The 14,169-nt window shown below is 38.4% G+C and overlaps 2 protein-coding genes across 12 annotated transcripts in view; one reads left to right on the top strand and one right to left on the bottom strand.

The window, feature by feature from the left end:
- Nucleotides 1-14,169, bottom strand: part of LOC134742269 (disintegrin and metalloproteinase domain-containing protein 11) — a 784,213-nt gene that overhangs the window by 128,195 nt on the left and 641,849 nt on the right. The window lies entirely within an intron of this gene.
- LOC134742251 (uncharacterized) lies at nucleotides 9,385-13,229 on the top strand. 2 transcript variants are annotated; one of them, XM_063675279.1, is made up of 2 exons: nucleotides 9,385-10,288; nucleotides 13,099-13,229. In XM_063675279.1, exons 1-2 carry the CDS (start codon nucleotides 9,517-9,519, stop codon nucleotides 13,101-13,103), a joined length of 777 nt encoding a protein of 258 aa, XP_063531349.1. In that variant the 5' UTR covers nucleotides 9,385-9,516; the 3' UTR covers nucleotides 13,104-13,229. The 2 variants fall into 2 exon arrangements, with proteins under 2 accessions (XP_063531349.1, XP_063531348.1); XM_063675278.1 differs by having other exon boundaries at nucleotides 9,386-10,288; nucleotides 13,090-13,210.

Below are 14,169 nucleotides of genomic sequence, written 5' to 3'. Positions count from 1 at the left end.
AATCATAATCAAATTGTTAATAATAAAAATTACAAATCATAGTTATTGTCTATATCTAATAGGCAAATATCAAACACTTTTAATACATACAAAATACTGTACGTAGCATTACGTATCTGATTTTATAAGACCACAAACCTAGAATTTACCATAACAACAACCCTCTTAACAAACTATTCTCTTTGGTGTCTGCAATCATTTTTTCTGGTTAACGGCCCACTTGGACACATGATTTGGTTAGAGTTTTTGTTTGTTGTTTGGGATTTGGCGTGAGAACACTTTTGCTTTTATTTACATATTGATTTACTGAATGCATACATATTTACTTTCATGTATTCTATTATATGTAACATTGATACTTAGTAATCAAGATTTTAAGTTTATGAAAATATTATAGACTGATCAGCTGTGTCGATCATCATAGTATAAACCAGTCGCTTTCCGCCGTCTGTATGTCTGTCCCTATGTATGCCCAGATCCTCAAAACCACGCAACGGACCTTGATGCGATTTTCCCTAATAGATAGAGCGATTTAAGAGGAAGGTTCATATGTATAACTTGTAAAGATTTTGTTTAAATTAGTTGAACTACCCGTGCGACGACGGGGCGGGACGCTAGTTTTATAAATTAACTAGTTCAGCTAGTGCGTCTAGTTACAATACCGAGCATGGCGCGCTCCATGGCTCTCTGTGCTTTAGGTTATGCGGGGATAAAAGATCTCATGTAGAAAGGGCTGCTGAGAATGAGTGCGTCGGCAGCTTTGTGTACTGCTGTGTCACCTTGTTAGAGCCATTTGATTTGTAGCTAAACTTTGATAAATGGGACGTGAGTAAATAGCAGCAGTTTGTACTTGTGTACGGAAAATTTTCTAATTTAATAGTTATTAGCTTCTCTCTGAACTAATAATTCGCGACTGTAAATACCAAGACAATCTAAACATTTTACTAAATCCTCTACCTAAACAATATATTGCGTTCCCAAACCTTGCAAGAAAAAATACATCCCACTAAAGACCAAGATAGGGCATATGTATTGAGAGGCCATTATGGCCTACCCGGCCATTTCAAGCCATCGCTACTCAAGTAATTGCCCGCTATCTAACTTGTTTTTCTTTTTTAAAAGATTTACGGCGGCAGATATCGTGGGAAAGTGCGATGGCTCGGAATTTAATGAATGGCGAGTAAACATGTATAGTTAAACATGAAATAAAACTATGAAAACGGATTATATCGCGTATATTGAATTTATAATACATCCCGACGTTTCGAACTCTTTACAGCGTCACCCGTTGACCACGAACGCTGTAAAGAGTTCGAAACGTCGGGATGTATTATAAATTCAATATACGCGATATAATCCGTTTTCATAGTTTTATTTCATGAGTAACTATCGCGGTAACCGAAGACAATATTATGTATAGTTAAAGTTTTGGAGGGCTCTGTTTTGGAGGTAGTTTAAGCTTTGTCTATATCTCTAACGTCAAATAATGATCCATATGAAAGTTCCTTCAAGTATCTGTTGGTTGAGCTTAATTAAAAAAATAATATAAGATGGTTTTAAGAAGACTCGGAATTACCTAATGTGTGACCCCCTGCTGTAGGATATGACCTATCAAATTCCTATCCACATATTCTATTTATCCAACTCGAGTTACTATTTTGTTAACATTGCCATTTCCCAAACAGCAGTAGTCATTATCAAAACAGTATGATAGTTTATCCGCATAAGTCGAAACAAGCAACTACGAGAACACTTCTAATCCGAACACTGGCCACGGCTAGTTGTGAAACTAATTTACATTAGCTATATTCGAAGTGGGTGTTAACTAGCAGTCAGATTTGAGACAGTACGACGTGCAACTTTTATAGTTAGCATCCTGATTAGTAATAGAATAGATCGAGGAATACTTAGTTTTGAATGATTCACGGTTAGTTTCACTAGACTTATACCACCTGTTACCCGTGAACATGATGCATGTAACTGCGTCGAAATATCGGGAGCTCACAAATAATACAAAAGGTAATCACGGTCTATATCCCGGTCAATATAAGTCGAGGAATACTTCATATTATAAACTGACACACTACTACTATTAACAACATATAGTGGTAGGTTCAGTTTCTTTACGAAATTTTGATGGTTATGTAACTATATGTCAATATTAAGTAAAATAAAAAACTAACTACAAGAAAACCAATTACATTAGTAACTTCACCTCAGTAAGTTGAAATTGGTCATAAAGAAGCGACTTTGGTTTATTTCATTCAATATTATTTAAATATGTAATACGGAGCATTAGTAGTTGGCGTACGTGTCGCCATTATTTTTAGATTAAGCCAGGTCCCCACAGAAAACCAGCGCCATGGTTTGCCGCGGCACTATGCTGAGTGGGGATCCTTTTTGGCGTCCAAATGTTTTTTTGTCTGCATGCTTTTCTTTTTTATGTACTATTTTGTGGCGTCAAATAAATGTATTTTCTTTCTTTCTTTCTTTCTTTCATTACAATAGCTGAAAAGCGTCCATTGCTAGACGTAGACCTCCCCCAAGGATAACTACGACGGCTTATACTGGGTGATATCGGGGTCGTGATCCCCAATGTCAAAAATGTATTTAGATGGTCATACTGAACAAGGTTTCCCATGGGGACTGATATGAAAATCGTAAAAAATATACTCCTGGGCCCACACATTTTGTCTACTTCGGGTCCTCAAGGGAATACATTAGATTTATTTTCGCGATTTTGTGCTTAGTCCCATGGGGGTTTATTATGAACATCTTAACACATTTTTGACACTCGGGATCACGACCCCAAAATCATCCAGTATGACGATTCTTAGGGATCTTTTTGCGTCATCCGGTTCGCGGTCGCCACACATAACCTGCCCAAGTGGCCATCGCTATTATACCTACTGTTCTGTATCTACCCACTATGCATCCCGTACGATATTTGAGACCCGTTGTTTGTATTGCTAAGTGGGTAGCAAAGAGCATGCTATGCCGAGCGATATAATGCGATTCAAGCAGGATTATGCTGCGAGCGACGAATTTAATGGATGCACTGCATGAGCTACTGCGTTAAACTGGTACCACGTTTCTATTGTGGAGTTAATCTTTTGGTTATACGGATTATTGTACAAAATGCACTAGAAATGTATTGTTAATTTTATTTAATGTCGTTGGTATTCTCCCAGCATTTGCTTGAGAAACCTATTCAAACTTTAGAAATTGAACTCAGTTTGAAAAGTCTTAACCCTTAATAAGCTTGCCTTATGACATATGATATGACATTTCAAATATGTCGACGATTTGAATGATTATGACGTTTCAATTTTGCGTAATTTTTGACATCCTTCTGCCGCTTTCTGAGTTTTGCATTAATATGAAAAAACCGGCCAAGTGCGAGTCGAATTCGCGCACGAAGGGTACCGTACCATTACGCAAAAAATGACAAAAAACTCACGTTTCTTGTCCATACAACATATCTTAATATGACGCGCTTGAGTAACAACTAAAATCCCTTAACCAACCAACCACATTAACAGCAAAGCAAACTCGACCAATAAAAACCCAAAAGAGAATTACCAAAATGAAGTTGTAAATTACCCTAAGGCCGGGAAACAATCAGTCCGGGGTAAAAATTTAAACGGCTCGTTACCTAACAGCTAACTTTCGGGGGCTTTTGGTGAGTTTCGGGTACGTTCGGGGGTCTATTCGAAGTTTAAATCTCGACTAAGTACGATTTTGGATGAAGGTACAGTCAGGTGTAAAAATGTGGGTGCACACACTCATCATACTCAAAAATATGTTAGCAATGAATGTCAGCAATTTTAGAACTATGGGACATATTTTTGAGTAAGTTACAATTATCAAACACCTATATAACTCCGTATAAAATGAATAAAGTCTAAGGAAAAAACGTGGCTCGGAAATCAAGAAAATTTAATTCTCGCACAGATGGCGCTAGCACTAATACCAACCTTTGGCCTATTCTCGGCTAGATGGCGTCGACGGTTTCGTTTGTTATTTAACAATTTTACCATATACCAGTGAAAGAACATGGGTCAAAATCATATAAAAATAATAAATACAAATAAAAAAACCACATTATACACATTTTTTGATATTTTTATTTTTAGTTTTAATCGTGTGTCCATAGATGGCAGTAAATTTACTGTGACTACAAAATTTACTATAACAGTATTATAGGAAACAGTATTATAGGGTACATATGCACCTATAATTTTACACTTGACTGTACATATATGTTCTCGTCTAGTCAGATCATTTGTAGGGTTCCATACCCAAAGGGTGAAAAGGGGACAGGGGGATTGATTGATCATTATTTCACCCTGATTGATTTATTAATTGATCATTTATTTGTATAAATAGTGGGTCCCTGATGTATAGGTATATTAAAAAAAACATAGGTAACAAATACAAATATTAATACTTATGCAATAATACAAACGTCATTACATGTAAATGTCACTAAACTTTATCAAGACGTTACCCTAATAATTTCAACACAGAACCGAATCAACAAATCACACTTGGCGAAGTAAATTCAAATCAAATACGTACATTCGGCCCGATCTAATTTCCTACTCGAATTAAATAGTTTCTCGATTCCGATCCGATTCGATTAACGTAACGGTAAACACGAGGCTTACCTCGCGTACGGTCAGCAAGAGAGCATGCTCCGTGAAATACAGTCCAATTCGAACGTGAACTGATATCAAATCGATATTAGAATAATATTATAAACTGAAATAAATGTCATATACACAGAACATATTAAAGAGGTTACACTGGCGATCGCGGGCAGTAAAGGGGCCCACTGACTATCAGTCCGCCGGACGATATAAGCCTGTCAGTTAGAACAAAAATTTGACAGTTCCGAACAACTGACAGGCCAATATCGTCTGGCGGACTGATAGTCAGTGGGCCCCTTTAGTATCGCCGGTGTCGCCGCTCGGTCCCCTCCACTTACGCCTACCGGTGAAAGGATATGCCTCCGTTAGACAGATTTGATGTAATTTGATGTCTAGCTTCTTAATCTGCACGTTATAACGGCACAAGAAGGCATGCTTAAGTACTTCGTTTTGAAATAACTTACCGCGGCGAGCGCTCTGAGCTTGTACGAATATGGGCGTTTGCTCAAAACCGCGCGGCGACACGTACCCTGCTCGCATAGCATCGCATCTAACTTTATTACACTGTTCTGTGGACATATACTAAGCAAAATTGACCAAGGTCTGCAGTGCTCAAGGCTCGAATATATACTGAAAATAATTTAATTTGTTCTAATACCCTTCTGATAGAATAGTAGTAGACATGATGTCACAAAACAACGCAAACGTTTTGGTTTGATAGAATTGTCTCGATGAGTAATTAGTTGCCTGTTGAAAGAAAAGTACACAGCGATAAAATATTTTTATTTGACAAAATATTTTCAAACGGGACAATCTGAATAATTTTACTCAAACTTCACAACCTCTTCATATTTTCTGTACATTATTTTTCAATTTATTCAAACTGCATGACCGAGCACCAACTTTAATCTGATATTTAATTTGTATAGCTGTAGTATTATATATTTTTTTTTATTTGATTTGTATAGCTATTTAAATTGTATTTACTGCGCTCTCTCGGAAAGGTTTTCACGGAAGACCAGCGTCGGGGACCTCAAAGGTTCCTTGACATGAAGCTGAGTGGAGACCATTTCAGGAACGCTTTATAACCAGCAATCTATGTTAGCGTCATAACATTTAAAACTTTCGCGGTTAGAACACATATTAAATCACATTTAGAAACGGGTCTATCGCGAATTTATTTTGTTACCTTTATTTACCGACGTTTCGAAAAAAGCCATATTAATGAGTTCGGTAAATAAAGGTAACAAAATAAATTCGCGATAGACCCGTTTCTAAATGTGATTTAATATATGTTAGCGTCATTAGTTAAGTCTAAATTAAGCGTTTTTGAATAAAGCATCTTCTATTCTATTCTAATCTTTCGATTCAGCATACTGGTTGACTGGTAAAGAATGGCTTCTAGCATTAAGTCCGCCATTTGTACTTTTTACACCACGTCGGTGGCAATCAAGCATACGGCCCGCCTAATGGTAAGCAGTTACCGTAGCCTATGGACGCCTGCAACACCGGAGATATTACACGCGCGTTGCCGACCCTTTAAAAACCTGTACACTCCTTTTTTGAAGAACCCCATACTGTAGGCCCTCGGGAAAACCTTGTACTTTTGTTATTGTGCAATAATAATTAAATATATAATAATATATAATTATAGGTACGTAACTATATAAATCTCTTAAACTTACAACTTACCATTATTTAACTTAATTATATTAACGTTTTGTAAGTGACATAAGCTTACGTTACGATAATTATTTAAGTACGGAATTGTCTATATTTTAATAAAAAAAAATGTTTATCCATCTTCATTATTTTTATTAAAAAACATACTTGTAGTGCCAATACGGTGTTAAGGCAACTTAGTAGGTAGTGTCAACACTACCTAAGCGATTCATAAAAAAGCCATATTGCTGAGATCCTTGAGCAAAGCGTATATTTACAGCAGTGTACATCTTTCGTTATATGATGATGATTAGCTAATTCCCAAAATTATATCCCTGCCGACGGTACTATCGCGACGCACGGAGCGCGGAGTTAAAATTTGTTTAGCAAAGTGGTTACGTATTCGGAAATACATCATTTAAATGTGTTTGAAGCCATACTTAATGTATGGTACCGTTGCCTGTAAATCTACTTAGTTTCGTTAAACTTAACGTATAAATCATGAGTGTTGATACGATTGTTTACGTATTTGCAATTTGATTATATCGTGTTTCTTTAAATCTTTCGCGTTTTGAACACATATTAAAACATATTTTTACTCGGGTCTATCGCGAAATTATTTTGTTACCTTTATTTCCGACGTTCCGACACACCACACATCACACGACCAGTGAAACCTCTGTCGAAATGTCGGAAATAAAAGTAACAAAATAAATTCGGAATAGACCCGGGTATAAATATGTTGTAATACGTGTAGTTTGTTAAAAACTTCCAACTTACCATTATCATCGTTATTGGGGTTTATTTTAGTTTTATTTATTGTATTTGTTAATTTACTTGTCATATCAAATAGAAAGGATGTTAATACAACCGTTAAGAGGGGGCTAAAGCAAAACACAAATGCGTTTGTTTCATTACTTTTTACAGCTGTGTAAATTGTAGTTTTTATAAATTTTCACACGTTTTATAAATTAGCACCATGCATGATAGTATTTTTATTTTTGTTATCATAATTTATATCGTTTGAACACCAGAAAAAATAAAAAAAACCTTCACATTATTTTATTAAAAAAATATTTAAAATGTTGAAAAAGTTTGAGCGGTTGAAACGCTCATATTTTTTGGCGCGAATTCGACAGAGCGTGATGACGTCACACGTTGGACGGTCCAACTGACACTTATGTGAACTAATCTGTCGAACGCGTGACGTCACGTGACGTTTCGCGCGTTTCGCTCACTAACTTTCCGCGGGCAAATTTTTGTACTTTTTATTTATTATTTTAAGCAATTAAATGGTAATTTAATAACGGAAATGCATTTGTAACATGATATAACGGTAACAAACATCCGAATAAAAAATATTTCGTTCAAATATAAACTTCATCCATGAGGCTAATTGAGGAACGCCAATTCGGGTACTGTACAAATATTGAACACAAGTATATCCATTGTTAAATGGCAGCACATATGTATTTCAGCATCCCATCGGATCTGTCAGCGCGTCATTACGTCGAGTGCAGGCTTAGCGGCCTACGGAACCAATTTATTTAATGTCCGCGCAGATAGTCGTACGCTGACGTATTCGCGGGCGGGTTAGAAGATACAACTGACTGCACTTTCTACCATACAAATGGTTGAATCAACTTTTTTCTTGACACTCGTTGCCATGGTTACGGTCGCTTTGGTCACTTAAAATAAGAAAAAACCGGCCAAGTGCGAGTAGGACTCGCGCACCGAGGGTTCCGTACATTACATAATTTTAACAATTTATTTTTTAAGCGAAACGTGAGTGAAAGGTAAATTGCGGTTTACGATTTATGACGTATTAAAAAAAAAAACAGATCTCGTTCAAACTAAAAAAAAATGATATTAGAAACCTCTATATCATTTTTGAAGACCTATCCATAGATACCCCACACGTATGGGTTTGATGAAAAAAACATTTTTGAGTTTCAGTTCCAATTATGGGGAGCCCCCAAAATTTATTGTTTTTATTTTATTTTTGTGTGAAAATCTTAATGCGTTTCACAGAATACATCTACTTACCAAGTTTCAACAGTTCTTATAGTTTTAGAGAAAAGTGGCTGTGACATACGGACGGACGGACAGACAGACAGAAAGACAGACATGGCGAATCTATAAGGGTTCCGTTTTTTGCCATTTGGCTACGGAACCCTAAAAAGGACCTTTTTCGTAGAAAAACGTCGTGTGGTGATTCCGCCTCAACCTATAGGTACCTCTGGCGTCCAATGATGATTCCTATTTGACAGTTGCCACCCTGGGACCATCTTTCGAAAGGTATAAACTTTTGATATAGGTATCGCCAGGAGAGTTGAGGTGAATTGGCATAATGACATCAAAAAAGAATCATGGAATAATGGTTTCAAAGAAACATATATTTCAATATGATTCTAAAAAATGGCCCATTTCAGTATAAACATTAGGATTATTAATATTTTCAATAAAATAAAAGTGCCAAATTCTCCAATCGGCCATTTTGATTGAAACACTTATCAGAAGCGAGCCAAACCGTGACGTCATCACTCCATGACATATTTATTTGAGCAGCATAGACAACCTCATTGACTGTAATCCATACGTTCTCACCAAAGACCATTTCATCATCAAACATTTATTACGTACAAAAAATATTATTACAGGATATAAAGTAAATATTTATTTCTAATTATATAAATCAAATGCTACATAAGACAATATTTCACTAAAAAAACTTTTTTAATTATTTGGCTGAATTGAACTATCATTGCCATGTTGGCTGTCGTAAACAGAAAAAGTAAAAAGTAATGCTGGCGGCCGGTATTTTCACTTAAAATTCACATGTCTCTATTTAGAAATTCATCTTAAATTGCAACCGCGTGAGAGTTTTTGTATAAAATGAGTTATCGTGATTAATTTTTGTAATGTATTTATCAAAATATTTAGATTAGTACGGTTTTTACTCTATTATTTTTAGTCGCTTTTGGCGACATGTTTCGGATTCTCGATATTTCTGTTTCACGATAGTTTAAGTGCGATTAATGTATTTATCATCGCTAATAGTTGTTATGTATGTGTGCGTGAGCGCACCTCCCCGCTTCCATTGGTACATGTATTAAAGCAGTGTGTCTATAGCCATCGGTTGTTTCACTCGTGCCCTTTCCAAATACAACATTGGCGGCGATCTACCTACGCGAAATTAAAAATGTCCACGTCCAGTGCGCATTTCGGAATTTTGCCAACATTTGATCACCATTCGCAGACCTGGAAAACATTTAAATCTCGCTTATTGCAATGGTTTGTGGCAAATAAAATAAATGCGACGTCGGACGCGACAGGCGAACAAAGGCGAGCGATTTTACTTAGCACACTCATTGACGGTACTTACAAACTCGCAGCGGATTTAGCGTTGCCCAAGAAGATAGAAGAAGTGCCATACGAAGATGTATTAAAGTTGTTGGAAAACCACTTTGTTCCAAAGGTGTTTGGTTTTAGTGAACGGTACAAATTCTATTCGGCCGTTCAACAAAACGGAGAAACGCATACCCAATGGGCGGCAAGGCTACGTGGTTTGTCAGCGGATTGCGACTTCACAAACGTAGAGGAAGTTCTTCGCGACAGATTTATGATGGGCATGCTGCCGGGACGGGAGCGGGACAAGGTTTTCACGCAGGACCTCAAGGAGCTGACGCTTACCAAGGCGGTGGAGTTAACTAACGCGGTGCGCTGCGCGCGGGAGGTGTCGGCGGGTGCGGGACAAACGGCCTCGACGAGTGACCAGCTGTTCAAGATCACCAGCGAGACCAAGGATTCGGCCCGTGAGAAATGTGCAGTGTGCGGTTATTCAAACCATAAGACGGCCGAATGTCGTTTTTCTAATTATCGATGCAAGAAATGCCGCGGTAAAGGCCATTTAAAAAAAATGTGCAAAACAGTAAAGTGCATTATGGCGAATGACGTGAGCGAGGGAGACGACGGTAAGTTGTTTAATATTCGTTCCATAAAGGGGGAACCCATGTTAGAATGGGTAACCGTACAAGGCGTGCCCTTACAGTTTGAAATTGATAGCGGGGCAGCGGTCACGGCGATGTCACCGCGGCTATTCAACAAGCATTTCTCTAAAGTGACGGTTTGCGCGCCTAAGAAAAATCTGGCGTCATATAACGGCGGTAACCTGGCCTGCATAGGTATGGCGCCAATGCCCATAGAATACGCGGGGCGCACACAGCTGATTGATGTTTACATTATTCGCAATGGTGGCCCGCCGATTTTAGGTCGAGATTTCATTTCATCATTTAACTTAGAAATGACAACAACAGTTAATTACTGTACGCAAAAACGAGATAAAATGGAAATATTGCAAAGTAATTATCCAGCAGTGTTTTCAGACGATTTAGGCCTATTTAATAAGTACAAAGTAGGGTTGCAGCTTAAACCAGACGCGAAACCGGTTTTTTTCAAGGCGCGATCGTTAGCATTTGCTCTAAAAGGAAAAGTAGATAAAGAAATAGACCGCTTAGTAAGTCTAGGGGTGTTAAAGCCTGTTGAGTATTCGGAATACGCATCTCCAATAGTTCCGGTGTTAAAAAATAATGGCACCATGCGTATCTGTGCGGATTACTCGGTCAGCATTAATAAGCAGCTGTGTGTGGAACAATATCCGTTACCCACAATTAAAGAGTTGTTTACTAAATTACACGGAGGACAAACGTTCTCAAAGCTAGACTTATCTTCCGCGTACACTCAGCTTGAGTTAAAGCCAGAGTCTCAACATCTTACCTGCATAAATACGCATCGTGGTTTATTTTTCTATACACGCTTAGTTTTTGGGTTAGCAAGTGCTCCGGCCATATTTCAGCGCGCGATTGATAATTTGCTTAACGGTATGGAAGGAGTACTGTGTTTACTGGACGATATATTAATAACCGGTAAAGACGACAACGAACATTTGCAAAGATTAAACGCGGTTTTAAAAAGATTGGAAAACGCAGGGTTAACCTTGCAAAAAGAAAAATGCGTATTTTTTCAGGAGCAAGTGCAATACTTAGGCTATATAATTGATAAAAACGGGCTTCACAAATCACCTGACAAGGTGAAAGCAATCTTGGAAGCGCCGGTACCGACCAATGTAAATAAATTACAATCATTTTTAGGTTTAGTAAATTACTACCGTAATTTTGTGCAAGGGGCATCCATGATACTTTCACCATTGTATGATTTGTTGAAGAAAGGAGTCAAGTGGGGTTGGAGAGAGGAGCATGATCAAGCATTTGAAAAAATAAAAAAAAGCCTAGCCTCGGATCAAGTTTTAGCTCATTTTAACCCAAATGCCAATCTAGTTTTGACCGTTGACGCATCACCATACGGCCTGGGTGCTATTTTGAGCCAGATACAGCCGGATAACACTGAAAGGCCTATTTCATTCGCTTCACGTACTCTTAACGCGGCAGAAAAAAATTATTCGCAACTTCAAAAAGAAGCCACGGCAATCGTGTTCGCAGTTAAACGCTACCATCAATATCTATTTGGGAGGTCGGTGCCCTTTACGTTGCGAACCGATCATAAACCTCTAATCTCCATTTTCGGCCCTTATAAGGGCATTCCCGAAGTTACGGCTAATCGGTTGCAAAGGTATGCCATTTTCTTAAGCGCATATAATTATAAAATTGAATATATCCGGAGTGCCATGAATAGCGCAGATTATCTGTCTCGAGCTTGTTTACCTGACGACGGCGATAACAGCGAAGGGCCACAGCGGGGGCGCGCGCGCGGGGAGGGACAAGACCCGTTAATACCAGATGATCGCGCGTCATACATCAATTTTGTTATCGAAGGATGCTTACCGTTAACTACGGACGAGTTGCGTAATCAGACAAAGATTGACCCAGATTTAAGTAAGGTTGTAGGTTACGTTTGTAAAGGCTGGCCCAAGAAAATTAATAACGATAAGTTAAAACCGTATTTCCAGTGTAGATTGCAGTTATCTTATGAAAACGGCTGTTTGATGAGAGGCCATAAGGTCGTGATTCCTGCGACTATGCAGTCACGTGCGTTATCTGAGTTACATAATTCTCACTTAGGAATAGTAAAAACCAAAGCGGAGGCTCGGTCCAAATTTTGGTTCCCTAAGATCGACGAAAAGATTGAACAAATGATAGGTTCTTGTGAAACTTGTATTAAGTTGAGGCCCGCTCCCAGTCGTGCACCTTTAGCTCCTTGGAAATTCCCACCGGATCCTTTTACGAGAATCCATTTAGATTTTTTGGGCCCAATCAATGGCAACACCTACTTAGTGATCGTAGATGCACATAGTAAATGGGTTGAGGCGTATAATATGAAAAGCGGTACTAACACGTCGGCGGTGTGCGAAAAGTTGTACGAGTTTATGGCTAGGTTTGGGTTACCGCAAGTGATAGGTAGTGACAACGGGTGCGCATTTACGTCAAAAGAGTTTAAGGAGTTCTGTTTGTTGAATGGCATAACACCGGTGACGTCACCGGCGTACCACGCGGCTAGCAATGGGCAAGCCGAGGCTTCCGTGAAAATAGTCAAAAAGGGAATAAAATCCTGTTTAATAAATAGTCGAAATATTAAAGATTGTAATAATAAGTTACAAAAATATCTTTTTGACTACAGGAATTCAATACATTCCACGACGGGGCACTCGCCTGCTCAGTTAGTTTTCGGCCGTAAACTTCGGACACGCCTTGACATACTTAACCCTTCGACTGCGTCCTCCTCGCACACGTCATTGGATAATTATGTAAAAAAACAACAGTGTTTACAGAGTAAAGCGTATAGTGGAAAAAATAAACAAGAATTTAATATAGGCGATAAAGTTTTATACAAAAAGAACTTTAATAATAATAAGTTTACATGGTGCAAGGGTATAATTAGGGAAAAGTTGGGAAAAGTTGTATATTTAGTACAAGATTGTGAACATTTAGATAAGTATAAAAAACATAAAGACCAAATAATGTTATACAAGGGACAAGAGGACGGTTCGTTTCTAGATGACATCTCTCTAGAAGATTTATTTTCATCAGAACAAACCCTTTCATCGTCGGGTACTACTACCGGCAGCGAGGTGCAAAATAGTGGGGGAGGAGAAGGCGGCCAAGTAGTCGGTCTAAGCGCAGAAGGTGCAGAGTTAACCGGTTCTTTGCCGCCGCCCAACGACGACCCACAGGAACGGTTCGAGGACGCCGAGTCGGACGACACCCCAGTGGAAGGGTCAGATGATCCAGGTGTATCCAACCCGTCTACTACTGTCGGCCAGGACAGAGTCAAACGAAACCGTCCCCAAGTTAATTATAAACCCTATTTTAAGTAATCCTTATATTTAGACTAGTTGTAAACTATGGGGAGGATTGTTATGTATGTGTGCGTGAGCGCACCTCCCCGCTTCCATTGGTACATGTATTAAAGCAGTGTGTCTATAGCCATCGGTTGTTTCACTCGTGCCCTTTCCAAATACAACAATAGTAATATATAGTGCTGAATTAACAATATCATTCAGGTTCAAGGGAAAATTCGTAACGTAATACATATTACTTTATCTACATACTAACAAGTATGTAAAGTAATATGTTTGTGTGTAAAGTAATCGACGTAAACCACACTATGAAAAAACTAAAATGGAAGTGGACCGGCCACATGCTCCGAGACAAAAGAGAAAAATGGTCAAAAGACATCACAACATGGTACCCAAGAGACGGAAAAAGGGATGATGGAAGACAAAAAATGAGATGGGAAGACGAGTTCAGGCAGGTGGCTGGAGCCTTCTGGAAAAGACAGGCTCTGGACAGGGACTCGTGGAGGAATATGGGAGAGGCCTATGACAAGGGCAACCAGACAA

This window comes from Cydia strobilella, chromosome 6, assembly GCF_947568885.1.
Source record: "Cydia strobilella chromosome 6, ilCydStro3.1, whole genome shotgun sequence".
Lineage (NCBI taxonomy): Eukaryota > Metazoa > Arthropoda > Insecta > Lepidoptera > Tortricidae > Cydia > Cydia strobilella.
The sequence above is the reverse complement of the archived record's forward strand: the minus strand, read 5'-3'. Positions and strand labels throughout refer to the sequence as shown.